This window comes from Dermacentor silvarum, chromosome 5 (genome assembly GCF_013339745.2).
Source record: "Dermacentor silvarum isolate Dsil-2018 chromosome 5, BIME_Dsil_1.4, whole genome shotgun sequence".
NCBI classification, from domain to species: Eukaryota; Metazoa; Arthropoda; class Arachnida; order Ixodida; family Ixodidae; genus Dermacentor; species Dermacentor silvarum.
The window spans coordinates 4,899,824-4,913,853 of NC_051158.1; the positions used below are offsets into that span (position 1 = coordinate 4,899,824).

General features: G+C 47.3%; 1 protein-coding gene across 2 annotated transcripts in view; it reads right to left on the reverse strand.

Annotated features, from left to right (window-relative positions):
- Positions 1-14,030, reverse strand: part of LOC119452829 (meiosis regulator and mRNA stability factor 1-like) — a 64,826-nt gene that overhangs the window by 12,989 nt on the left and 37,807 nt on the right. The window contains exons 14-16 of one of the 2 annotated variants that reach the window (XM_037714783.2): positions 10,017-10,062; positions 7,512-7,726; positions 357-443 (exon numbers count right to left, since the gene is read on the reverse strand). In XM_037714783.2, coding sequence (XP_037570711.1) covers positions 357-443; positions 7,512-7,726; positions 10,017-10,062 — 348 coding nt within the window. The remainder of the gene's footprint in view (positions 1-356; positions 444-7,511; positions 7,727-10,016; positions 10,063-14,030) is intronic. The other variant, XM_049667300.1, reaches the window with a different exon arrangement.

The window sequence follows — 14,030 nt, forward strand, 5'->3', positions numbered from 1 at the left end:
TCTAGCGTTACCATGTTTTCCTTTATTTTTTCTGCTTAACAGAGAAATAGAGCACCTAAGGTACTTTTTTACCGCACTCTATCTACAGCAACTCATGTGTAACAGAACAGAGCACAAGAAAATGAACTTATTAATCGACGCTCTAGCTATTTCTTTAAAATCTACCTTTCTTTGCCATGTCTTCCATTTCTATGAATAGTGAACAGTTCGCTTATATCGCAGTGCACGTGCTTTTCCAGCACACTACGAAGACTGGTGCTGTTTCACAAATGTGAAGTTTGGGCATCCCTGTTGGCATACACCAACAAGTTGCTCACGTGAGACCGGAGAGTCGATGCCGTGTAAACAAAACACACCTCTTTAGCAACGGGCGGCGGCTGTGACGTCGGACGCCGGTAGCTGGGTGCTAGCCGCACCATTTTCCGGCTGCCACTGCTGCGCACCTGGGTCAAACACAAAGTACCGATAAAAGGGGCATTAAAGGGGGAATTCGCACAGGGAAGAAAACCACCTCCCTCGCTGCAAGGGTAGCGCACCACATGACGACGACATCACACCTTCGTCAGGTGGTGCGGTCACGGGGATCTACCCGCAGGGACAGGGGAACAATTCTTCCCAAGCTACAAACACTCCCCGACAGCCGGGGAGGAAGAAGCGCCCAGCCGTCACATGTGCATCTGCTTGGCGGTGGCAGGTGGCCTTGCACCTCACTGAGGAGGGAGAGGTGGTCCGTGGGGAATGTCGTCATGGGTGCCCCTTCCCCTGATCCCCGGGGGGAAGTCCCCCGTGTGAACACCCCTTAAAGAGAATAAGATGATGATGATGGTGGTGATGATTGATGATAATAATTCCTCTAATAATTCCTGGTGAGGGATAGGCCACATTCAGTTGTATTAAAAATCTAGTGATGCTCTCGTCTTCCTTGTCATTCATCATCACTCGTGTGACGCTTCAGTATGCTCTATGCTCGGGCTCCTCGAGCTGCGAGCTCTCATGAATAAACCACTGGCTTTCTGTCACTGGTCTGGCCTGACTTGTCGCCTACTTATCTGTTTAGCCTGCGGCAAGCCCTACAACCTCGCTTCAGTCACTATAATGTGGCAAAACAGATGTGATGCGAGTCGTTGCACCCTATTGCGTCAAGCCTGCATTCACACTGAACACTAATTTCATCAATGCTACCTTACACTTCTGCCTTTACTCCAACTGCACTGCTACGGCCATCTGTTAGAAAATGCATCACCTGGGCGCCCTTCCGGTGTCCCAGGCGGTAGAACCGAGTTTTTACTCCGCTAGTGTCTACAGGTGAGACTCTCTAGTGGCAGATCATGCGCTGTGGATAATACAATGAAATGCCGCAGGAGGCATTGCGGAAAAACCTCGTAAAGCACTGAGCTGTCCATGTGCTGCTTGCAGCTGCCGAGACGCTGTTGCATGTCACGAGGGAGCTGTGATGGCCGCTAGTCAAAGATATTGCCATGAGGCAGAATTAGTGAAGCGTAGGTGTACTCACAGGGTATTTACAATGGCAGCATCGCTGCATACACAAATGTTCCGGTGGCGGCTGTCCTGCCTCGTCTTCTGTGCAATCTGTGAGGCAGTGAGCTTGGAGCAGGCAACCTGGTGAGCTATGCCAGCCTGGGCGAAGATGTCGCAGGCATACTCAGTTGGAATGTTGGCTGCGGTTGAAAGGAGTGTGTCAAAGGGCAAAGCTGGGAGGTGGCTGAACACCAGATGGAGAAAAGCCAGCAGTCCCGTGACGGGACGAATTATGTGCAAAGGTTATGTAGGGTAATGTGCCATGCCATTCAGTGTGGTCTGGCTCTCCTGGACCAGTTGTCCAGCGGGAGAACCGGACGAGGTGGTCTCTCAGCTGGTGAGAGCATTGGTTCAGGTGCAGGCGTAGTGATGTGGGCGGCGACTGCTCCTATGGGCCGGATGCCCAGTGAGGAAGCTCAGACTTCGAACGCCGAACCTCGCCCACTGCACACGCCACGAGCCACTCTCTTGCGAGCCATGCTTCATGAGCTGCCATTGCCACCACTCACAATTCGGTGTTTTCTTCGCCACCGCAGGGCGCACTGTCTTCATTTGTCTTTGTTTTTCACTCCCGCGTACTATATATTAGACTACACAGCAAGAATGGCCGACAAACGCATAAGGTGACTCGCAAATGTGGGCAAAAAAACTATCACATCGTCTAAATAACATAGACAAGTGGACCATTTATAGCCACGAAGTAGAGATTCCATCATTCGCTCAAAGGTACCGGGGCATTAGAAAGGCCGAATGGCATAACCTTGAATTGATAAAACCCGTCCGGTGTTATGAAAGTGGTATTTTCGCGGTCCATGTCATCTACAGAGATCGGCCAATACCCAGAGTGAAGGTGTATGTATACTTAGCTCCATGCAGGCAGTCCAAGGCATCATCAATGCGTGGCAGCGGGTAGACGTCTTTACACGTGATCTTATTCAGATGTCGGTAATCGACGCAAAAGTGCCAGCTGCCATCCTTCTTCTTAACAAGGACAACTGGAGAAGCCCACGGACTAGACGAACGTTTGATGACACCTTTAGTCAGCATGTTTTCCACCTTATGTTGTGTAACTTGATGTTCGGCATATGAAACGCTGTACGGACTTCGACGTAAGGGATTGGTGTCTCCGGTATATATACAGTGAGTTACCACTGACGTCTGGCCTAAGGGATGACCATCAAAATCAAAGATGTCGTCAAGACGCGGCATAAGTCAGCAGCCTGCGTAGGTGGAAGGTCAGTTACGATCATCTTGCTTAGGTCGTCTGTAGCAGGGTTGGACAGATTGAACTTGCCTGCGGATGATGGTGGACCTTTGCGTCCAATACGGAGATCTCAAAATCATCGATAGGCAAGACATCAGCCAGCAACATGCCTCTCGGGATAACCTGTGCGAAGTAGTGAAAGTTTAGGAGATGAAGTGCGGTCCGGTTGTCTGCAACAGTGAGTAGGGTGTGCGGAACGGCGACATTCCTTTCAAGCATTACGAGAGCATGTGGACTCACCACATAGACGCCGTCAGGAACAGGCGGAAATGAGGTCACACTAATGTGCATGGTGGCTTTCGGTGGCAGGCGGATGTCCTCGTGGGAACATAAGCGCGGTTGGGTCTCTTGTGGGATCTCGCAGCTCTGGAGCAGTTGAAGCTGAATTACACCGGAGTTCTGAGGGTGCAATAGAACAGACAGAATACGCCGAGATATTGGAGTTCTTTGCGAACTATTGCTTGGACAAGTACTATCACGGGCAAGCTGTTGGGATCACTAATGCATGGAAAAAGGGTGGCATTGACATTGCTTCAATTCCGCGCCGAACAATTTGTGTCACGTCTTCTGAAGTCGATGGTCGCTGCATTCTGCTGTTCTCGCATGAGGAAGTCGCAGCTGTGTTCGGCAAGCGGACAAACGACGTTGCAATACAGCGGCTCTTTGCCTGGTCAAGACGTTGGCACTCCTTGATAATTCTTACACATTAGTAAGTTGAAAGCGTCGTCAGTGAGGCCCTTCAAAACATGCCCGATCTTGTCCGACTCGCACATGTCGCTGTCAGCCTTGCGACACAGACCAAGTACGTCCTGGATGTAAGCGACGTACGATTCATGGACGTTTTCGCACGAGTTGCTAGGTCTTTCTTAGCGGCATTCTTTCGCCCTAATGGTTGGCCAGACAAGTCTTTAGCTTCTGTTTACATGTTTCCCAGTCTGTAAGTTCGTAGTTGTCAAACCACAGCCTTGCCATGCCTTGCAAGTAGAACATCAGGTTGACCAACATTACGGTTGCATCATATCTGTTGTGGATGCTCACACCCTCATACATGGCAATCCAATCTTCCACGTCGACGTTATCGGTGCCACAGAGCATTCCTGGATCTTTGGGATATGCCAGGACAACGGTGGGGGTTGCCGCCTTTGGCGCAGGCTCCGCCTCCTCCGTCATGATGTTAATACCGAGGCGACGACCGCTGCGAAGCTCCGTGATCTCCTGGGACTACCCAGCACTTCCACCAAAATGCCGCTAGGCAGAATTAGTGAAGCGTAGGTGTATTCACAAGATGGCTGCCTGAACCAGCCGTGCACTCTTCTTGCCAAATCGTCTTCTTTGTTCATATAGACACCAGGCGCCACTGCTCTGTAACACTATGGTAGCACTAAAGCGACTGAAGGAGTCTGGCGTGCGAGAACAACCACCATGAAATCGTTGCACCATGTGACTGGATGGGGCACGGTGACGAATGCCAGTGAACTCACTCGCAACTTTGAGAGAAAGGGTCGACAGAGCTTGCAGGTACTTAGTGTGTTGGGCAGTGATGTGTCACAGGTTAAAGGCAACTTCAACCCGGGCAAACCACGTGGCAGGATCCCACGACCAGAACTGTGGTAGCTGTACCTGGACACACTACCGAACGTTGCAGCTGCTGTCTATTCGACTATTGGCGGACGCACGACACCTATGCCCGTGGTGATTCTACCGTCTACTGTGTCACTGTTCAATGGAATTTCATGAAAGTGGCATCATCAACGTCTAAGCCAATCACAACCTCAACAAACTCCAAACTTGATATGTACTCTTAATCTCAACCTCGGACAGTGGCACACCTTTCCGTGGGTACATATTTATTGTTGCCAACGTGGCTTTGGCCATTTTGGTGACTGGCTTCCTCAGCATCTCCACTCTCAGCTTCAACTTACACTTGTGTCGCCTCGTGGACATTACCTCATGCTTGCCCTTTCAAGGACACCGTGCTCTGCTTACCTTCCCGATCGTGTCAAGCCAGCACTCGCATCAACGCAGCCTCACACTTTTGTCTCTACTCCAATTATGGATCAACGCAGCCTCACACTTTTGTCTCTACTCCAATTATGGCGCTAGGGCCTTTGAAAGCAGGCATCACACATGTATGTGAACTTAGGAGCAGGCAGCAGGCCAAGGAAAGCAGGCATCACATAGTACGTGAACTTAGGAGCAGGCACTAGACCCTCACATGCTAGCTGAAGGCATCAAAGCTGCCCAAGTCGAGGTCCTTGCCATGAAATTAATGAAAAGGGGAACCGAGAGGCCCAATTTACCATATTTATTCGATTATAAGGCCGTCACGGTTATAAGGCACGGGTGCATTTGGGGGACCTAAGAAAAACAACAATAATAACAACAACAACAACAACAACAACAACAACAACAACAAAAACAACAAAAACAACAAAAACAACCTTAGGTATGCACACTAATATAAGATGATATTGACCCTTTTTGCGGCGATCCCATGGGCGCTGCCATGTTTGATCACGTGGTACGACGCATCCATTGTTTGCCTCAGCTGCCTATGTTGCCTCAGTGTTTACAATGGACGTGTATGACGCCGGTGCGGCTTGGCAAACCTCTGTTTCGGGAGATATCGTAGACCCTGGCTGGGTGGACGACACGAGGCTTTGGCCACAGCTTCCGAGGAAATGTAAAAGTGCTTTCAGAGCTCATTAAGCTTGCTACAAACGGCGCGAACAGCGTATATCACGCTTGTTCCAAAAGCGAGGCTAAAAATGTATTCCAAGCTATCCAAACTTTCCGCTTATGAATTGAAACAGGATCAGTGTGTTTTGCTCTTCGTTCTTTATGTGGCAAATAGTTTGAAGCAGCGGCATTTCACGTTTCTGACTCAGTGAAGTTCCTCGGTGCGGTCACTGTCTGATTATTTTCTGTCTAATCGCTTGCGGGTGTGCTCAGTTGCAATAGGATTTGTTCTTGCTGCGCACAAGGCTTGGAACATAGCTGTTTAGTATTTTGCAATAGCTCGTAGCAAATATGTACTATCAATAGTAACTCCTGTGGACCGTAACGAAACATTCAGCTTCGGCCATTCGTGTGCTGTCGGTGTAGTCGCTGTCACCCATGTTTCGGCGCATTGATTCGAGTGTGCACCCATTCACATATTCTTAATATGCTGATGATGACAGAGTGTGCGTAAGTTCGCATGCAAGTTGTGGTAGATGCGTGTGGATAACGTGCACGAAACTTACTGTGCTGGGAAGTGGCATTATTTTCACTGTCATTGTTTAAGAACGGTACTCACTGTTGCCGACGTTCAGGGTTGACGTCCTTTTTTGCGGTTTAGCGGCACAACGCTGGTGGATGAGTGAATATTTTTTTATCCGCAAGGAAAGTCGTGCATCGAGAAAGGCCGGAAACACAGGCTGTCCGTATGTAGCTACGGGCCGTGTATTTGGTCAGACATATTCATTCCATTCCTTAATATGACAGTCACTATTTTTGCAGCATGAATGGAGCACAGTGCGTCATCGAAAACCCAGTTGCATTTCCGACAGCTGATTGCACATAAATAGAGCAGAAGTGGTAATACTTTCATATTCGTGCGCTTTCGCTGAGGCAATGTGTGGTCTGGGACCGAAAGTGTCATCTCGTTTCTCTAGAACAAACTGCTCCGCGAAAAGGGTCAATAGAGTAGCCGACAGATTATTCACACTCGGCAGGGATTGCTCGAAATATTGAATTAGTAACACATCCAAGGGAGCTTTCACTTGGTGAGTGAAGGCTACACGTGAATTTAGCCTATAGGCAGGGCTCCACAGCAGCGCGAGTTTCACCTTATAATGTGGCTTCAAGGCACGGCAGAGCGCGCTGCTGTAAAGCTACACTATAGCGCGAAATTCGAAATCCCGTGAAGCTACACTAACAAGGTGAAACTTGCGCTGCTGTGAAGCCACACCTAATTGCAAAATTTGCTTATAAAGGGGGGGGGGGGGGGGGGGGGGTGGCTCCCCGACTTCAAGGCTAAGGATTCGGGGAAAGAAACCTCGCCTTGTATTCGAATAAATATGGTATGTCAGTGACAATGATATGAAGTCAACAAAGAATGAAATGAGGGAAAGCATAAGGGAAATTACTTGTTCTATATGAAATGTAGAAATGATAAATTAAATGGTAAAGAAAGTGAATGATAAAGCAACTTGCCGCTGGTGCGGGGCCCAAACCAATATCTTACGCATTATGCGTGCGATGCTCTACCAAGTCAGTAATTGTGGTGCTGTTTTTCCATCCATCTTCTTTGAGTAGCTACATACGTGTACTAGATCTAGCCGTGGGAGTTAGCGTCAGTCAAGGCCATGGCAGCGGATTACCCTGCAACGCTCAACGTATCATTTATGTACAACTGAGTTTTGAAACCACGAAATTCAGGTTTAACAAGCATGGGAAACTTCACGTATAGGTTAGACATACTGGAGTGAGTTTTCCCAGTTGTGGATAGTTCAGCAAACCAATTATTTAACTACCATACTCATTAGGTTACAACAAAAAGTAATCTTTTAATTGTTTTTTATGCAAACGTACTTCCCATGGCCAGAAATGAAGGTGAAAAAATTGTTCTAATTGTCACAGATGTGGAACTGCGTTCTGGCGTCGCAGGGTTAACCGCAGGCGACACTCGATAATGTGAACTGCACCGTCAAGGTGTTCCACCTACCTCAGCAACATCGGAAATGGCCTGTATGAGATGCGCCACCTTGCCAAACGGCCTGTAGTTTGCCATGCGAAGAGGCCGGCCGAACATCTGCTGGTAGGTGGAGCTCAGCTCGGACAACGGAATGCCTCTGTCGCCGGTCGGACGGAGCAGACAGACCAGTTCCTTGGCAAACTGGCGCAGGCGCTCCGCTTGCTCCATCGTCGGATCCGACGACACTATAAAGCAACAGGCCATTTTCTAAAATTCAAATACCCTAAAGGTCCACACATGACTTACACAGGGATGGCACAATAAACCAAGAATAATTATGCAGTCAACTCTCATTAATTCGATTCTGCAGAATTTGACTTGTCAGTTAAATATAAGGCACTGGAAAGTCCTGGCAAAAAACCATGGAAGAAAGATTTGTTTAGTTTGAATGCGAAAGGGGTTACTAAGGCTTGAAAACACAAGTGATTCAGTAGACACTGCGGGTACTTCTTAAGATGCGAAGCTGCTCTTTTCTACTTTAACTTTACTTTTAGGAAACCTACTTTTCCTTTCTGTCCAACGGTGAGGCAGCGTTTAAACATGTCAAAACTCGTTGCCACATGAAGGTTGAGTTGCGCTTCAAGAACAAGAAGCAGGAACACATTACAGACCACTTCGAGCAATAAAAAAAATACATGAATTCGTAAATTTTTCCTGCCGTTTGTTAATTCGACCTTTCAGATAGTTAGAGCAAATCTTGAGGTTCCGCAAGGGTTGAATTAACGAGAGCCGACTGCACCACACATTCAAACAGTTTCAAACAAACAAAAACAAACAAACAAAAAATTCAAACAAAAACTAAACCAGTTTAAGTTCGCTAAGTATTAACGCGAGAGCATTCAGAGCCCCGTGTCGCAGAAAATCCAGCGTCGGCATCCGTGGTGGAGAAATTCATCCCGAACCACCCCGACCACACCGGCCCTCCGCGTGGCACAAAGTGTTAGTGAACAAAAATTGAATTTCTCAAAGTAGAATCCATCAGAAAAATTGTGAAGTACGAGTTAACTACAGCCTACAGACAGGATAGCGTCGGATTGTAATTTGAATGTACGCAAAAACATAATTCTGTTACTTTTCAAGCATTTCTACCATAACAACAGCGGCACACTCGGGTAGGTTACTTGCGAAAGCCCCATGCAGATGGCGCTTCGCCTCGTAAAGCGGTAGTGGCGTGCAGAGGCGAAGGTGGAGAAAAAAAAGAAAGCTGCATTTGCCGGGAAGTCTGACAAGCATTCATAGATCTTTGAATGCTATCGCGTTCCACTCTTAAAGACGAAGCTTAAGTGTCCCCCCCAATTTTTTAAAATCTATATGTTCGTCAGTTTTGGGACAATAAGTTGATTATTAGAAGAGAAAATGAAGCTCAAAGTTTCATTTCTTTAATTTTGCACCAAAACCCCATGCCAGTATGTCAGCGCGATGTCGCGCATTTCGAAGTATTATTTTTATGTTGACTCAGTAAAAGCTCCCGAAGCCTTCCATGCTCAATCTTCGGCTTCTTTAGACACACAGACCAGTAAGCAATTAACTAGGCCCCAGCAGAGGGCATTGAAATCCATGAGGTCATGGCGGAGTGGTGTAGAAACTTCGAGGCAGTGTTTTTGCATGTTCTCTGGCTTACCGAGCCTTTCTCGTGTCAAGAGTGGTGCTTTCGGCATAGTAGAAGGGTAATTTACTGAAACTGGCGAAATCATTTTTCTCTTCGGGGTCCCCTTAAAGAACAACCCCAGGTGACCAAAATCAATCCAATGTCCCCGAAGTGATACACTGTGAAGTTAGTACACGCCAGAATGGGTTACTGATAATTCATGCATAGATCATTATTTTGACTGAATCTTGTTCTGACCGTTCTGGGCCTGCTATGCGGCATGTGCTGGGACCCACTGTGATACCACTTCTTGTTCTCATTCAGTAGCTGGAGTTAAACTTGGTTGGCTGTCAACATGGTACTTCAAAATTCAAAGTTTTCATGTAGGGTTGGATTGGCTTGAGCTGTTTGTGGCCTTGTGGCCATTTATCCAAACAAATCTACCAGGCTTACCTAAAAACAAGTTCGAGGACTTTCATGCACTTGGCAAAATTAAGACACCTTCAAGGCCTTGAAAATTGGCTCCCCCCTTCAATTTATTATTCAATAATTTTCAATGACCAACTGGATTGACTCGCGAAAATTTCGTGGTAGGATGTCCAAAATATTTCACTGAAATTGGCAGAAAACAAAATTCAATAATTTTTAAGCACTTGGCAAAATGTAAGAGGCCTTCAAGGCCTTCAAAAAGGTATTTTGATATTAGAGTGTTTGCAAGAGTTTTATGGTGCAGTGCGAATTTGTTTGATGGGTAAAAACAGCAAGAAGTGCAGTAACTGAACCACTAGGAATGCAATGCAAGAAGACGCACAGGAGACATCATAGTCTTCTTTTTTTTTCCCCCCCGCAGTATTTTCACCCTCAGGTTCTCACAGAAGATTACTCACCTGAGTCAGGATAAGTGATAAACGTGTTGCCTTCCCTCCGCTCCACCTGTTATAGACACGAGAAAGAAATTCAAATATTAGTCACTGTCAACATGCAGATAAGCTTCTAACTAGGGGAGTGTGAATACTGAAGAGTAAATTTTGAATCGAATATCAAATCAAATCAGCAAACGACAGCACATTGGGACCGTCGACACAGTCCCAATGTGTTGTAAAAATTCTTGTTATAAATTTGCGGTGCTGCTCGCACGGCGAGTGAGCAGCGCCGCAAATGTGTGACACAAAAGAGCAAAAACGGTGCTAGCATCCACACAAAATGAAGCGTCGGAGTCCGCATCGCCATAGTCATTAGCGGAAATCGTTTGGAATGATGACAACAATGCCGGAACGCTTCGTGCCTATTTGTGCCTTTAAAGCCTTTATTCTTGAATTTGGCGCCACGCATAACACCACAATGGCCGCGGGCTTTCATAACTGCGTAGTCGCCATCCATGATTGCGTCGATAGCGGCTGCAGTTTCTTGCGCAGAGGTTGCGGAAAACAGTACTCTCGTTCCGACTTGGTACACGCGTCGGCCCCGTACCTAAAAAACTGTGTAGTCGCCATGCATGATCACATCGATAGCGATCACGGTTGTTGCAGCGAACGGCAGTTCCGTTCTGGCTTGGTGCGTGCGTCGAACGCGTGGCCTTAACTCTTTCCCTATCATGAGGAAAATAGGTGTTTTTTGTAGGTTGCGCCAGATTTGTTTTCCTGAAAGAACTACTGCACTCATTATTATATGTAATACATAAACAAAAAGCAGAATGAATGCACTTGGCATGCATAAAAGTTTTATTACTAAGATGTATGTCATAAAAAATATAAATTGCCAGAATCAAGATTGTGGGATAAAATTGTTTAACAAAGTTTGTAAAGACACGCTTGTATCTACTAAGAACGAAATGTAACAAGAATTATGAAATATATAAAATATATTTCCATGTAATAGGTTTTATCTCTGAAAACATCACAACTTTACATTGAACAGGCATCCACTCCTAAAATTTTACTGCGAGCACTCAGCTGGGCGTGCCGGGCTGTGGCCGCCAATGTTCTATGCAGGTTTGAGTCGTCGCTCTCCGAGTCAAAGTCCGACGAAAAGCCAGCATCCTGAGACTCGCTGCTGCTCAATCCAGTGATAAAATGAGCCACAGAAACAGCAGAATCACAAGATCTATGATTTTTCAAAGCACGCACGCCACTCTTGGAGGCAGCCATTTTTGCTTTCTGCTTTGAAGATCGCAAAACTTCGGAGTGTGTTCGAAAATCACTGCCTCGTGGGCAAATAAAAGCGAACTGCTTAGAAAACAATAATATAGTTCACCTCCTTCATGTCTGACAGTGCAGTGTGTCTGTGAGTGGCGCGGAAGGTCTCAAAAGCAGCGTTTCAAACGATCGATAGCGAGCTAATGACGCCCAATAGGCGCAGTAGGGAAAGAGTTCAGCACCGCGAATTCGCCGCTTATAATCACGTCGATAGTGGCCGTGGTTTCTTTCTCAGTGGTTGCGGCAAACTGTAGTTTCATTTTGACTCGGTGCGTGTGTCAGCTGCGTGCCTTTAGCACTGCAATGTCGCCGTTCATAATCGCGTCGATGGCGGCTGCAGTTTCTCCTACACAGCAGTTGCAGCAAACAGTTTCGTTTTGAGTCGGTGCAAAGCTGTCGAGGGTGAAGAGCACCGGCGACATCGTGATGGACGGACGATCTGTTAGCATTCAGCTCATTGGTGAAAAAATAATCAGGATGTGCCCGCAGTTCTGCGAAGCGTTTCACAGATGAAGTGTCGCAAAAGTGCTGCAAAGGAAGTCGCAAGGCCTCGATCGCCGCTGCGAGAGCCAATGAGTCACGAGATGACGCGAATTGCAGCTTCCACTCTGCTTTTATGCAATATAGCAACAGGATTTGCTCATTCATTCACTAAATAAAAGCGTGTTGACGCAGTAAGCATTGCCTTATTGTTTTCTGGATACCCTTGATAATTCGACACTCCGTTAATTGACATTTTTTTTAGATCCCGTGAAATCCGAATTAACGAGGTTGCACTGTATCGCTATTTCTGCTGGACTCGGTGGCCATATTGTACATGGTCTTGGATTTGGAGTCCGAATTACCGCACGCCGTGCCGTAAGGTGTGTGAAATTTCGATCATCCTTATGCATCAAGTCTATGGGGCTAGTGGCAATGCTGCGAGGCTCTCCGAATAATCAAGCATGTCTGAATTACTGGTGTTCAAATTATTGGTTGTTGACTGTATGCAGATTTGACTATATTGCATTACTAATGTATTTTTATCTATTGTTCAAATAATGTCCACCTTTTCGAGCAATCCATTTCAAGGACTGGAATTTTATTATCTGCCAGCCAGAGGCATTTTTAATCAATTCTGTACAATTCATTAAAGAAAGAGAGAGAAAAAGAAGAAGAAGAAAAAGTGGCAGCACACGCGTGGTACGTATAAAAAGAAAAGGTCCAAGACAAAGATCTGACACAAAACGATGCCTAGATAATGCTACGAGAGACACATTCTGCCAAGGGCAGACGACAAAGAAGACGGTTCTGTCTGGTGCTGGTGGCTGTCCACCATCTTGGCTACTGTGTCTGTGTAGTGTAAAGACTGTAAATAGTGCCGCCTCGTGTCGTTTTACGCAACATCTTTGTGGTGGAGGTGCTGGGTAGTTCCCCGTTTCCATCATGGAGCTCCGCAACGGCCGCTTCATCACGCTTCCGACCATGTCAGTCGGTGCAGGCACGTCTTCACCCGCTGCCCCTCCCGTGGCTACCACCTACATCGTTCTGCCTCCAGCTCGTGATCCAGGCGTCTTTTCCGGCCAGGGGTCGTATTCTGTAACGCTTCGGTTTTCGAAGGATTCGGTTTGCGTGCAGCGATTGGTCGCCGCCTGGGTGACGCCATCGCCTCAGGGCGTGAACGCATTTTTTGATGACGTCACGCACATGTCAATCATGCGGAAACCGAATTTGTCGTCTGCTACGAAGCGAAGCCGCGCGCGCTGCTTCGGTCTGATCCGAAGCGCGGTGTGTCGTGTGCAGAGCCTGTGCGTGCCGTGTGCACGGGCGAGATAGCGGCACTCGGAGCAAAATGACGGTGTGTGCGGTGCCTGTGGCGCCTGTTATCGTGCTTTTAGCGAGCCTCCGTGATAGACAGCAACAACCTCGACGTCGACAAGACGCCTTTGAGATGACAGACGATGGATTCAGGCGACAATTCATATTCTCAAAAGAGACAGCACTCCGACTGTGCGAGGAACTTGAGTGTGTATTTTGACCGCAACGCGAAGTTAGCGTACGACGTCCCACCTAGTGGCATAAATGGGTCAACCGAAGTAAACAAAATTCGTTAAGTCACTCACCGCCAGTACAACTCACACACGTTTCATGATGAAAAACGTAAACCTCATCAATACCATGAACAAATTATTTTTATTTACCAAGAAGCGTTCGCGAATTGCTATATTTTTACTCGGTTTGTGACGTTCACTGCCACAAAAAGAAACCTTCGCGCCGATTGGTCACTGTCCTTTCACTTGTTTTCATTACGTCAACGGACCGCCCCATTGTGACGCCACAGCCAAACCGAATCCTTCGAAAACCGAAGCGTTACAGAATACGGCCCCAGGATGGGATTGACGCCGACAAATGGCTCAACCTTTAAGAACGGATCAGCGCCAGCTACAGGTGGGACCCGACCCTTATGCTCGCCAACGTGCTTTTTTACCTCGATGGCCCACCACGGGTGTGGTTCGAGACGCACGAGGCGGGACTATTTACACTGTATTTACACTACACAGACACAGTAGCCAAGATGGTGGACAGCCACCAGCACCAGACAGAACCGTCTTCTTTGTCGTCTGCCCCTGGCAGAATGTGTCTCTCGTAGCATTACCCCCGGCGGTAGTCCTTGGGCCTCCCCCGTCGTATTAGTAAAGAAGAAAGACGGCTCCTGGCGTTTCTGCA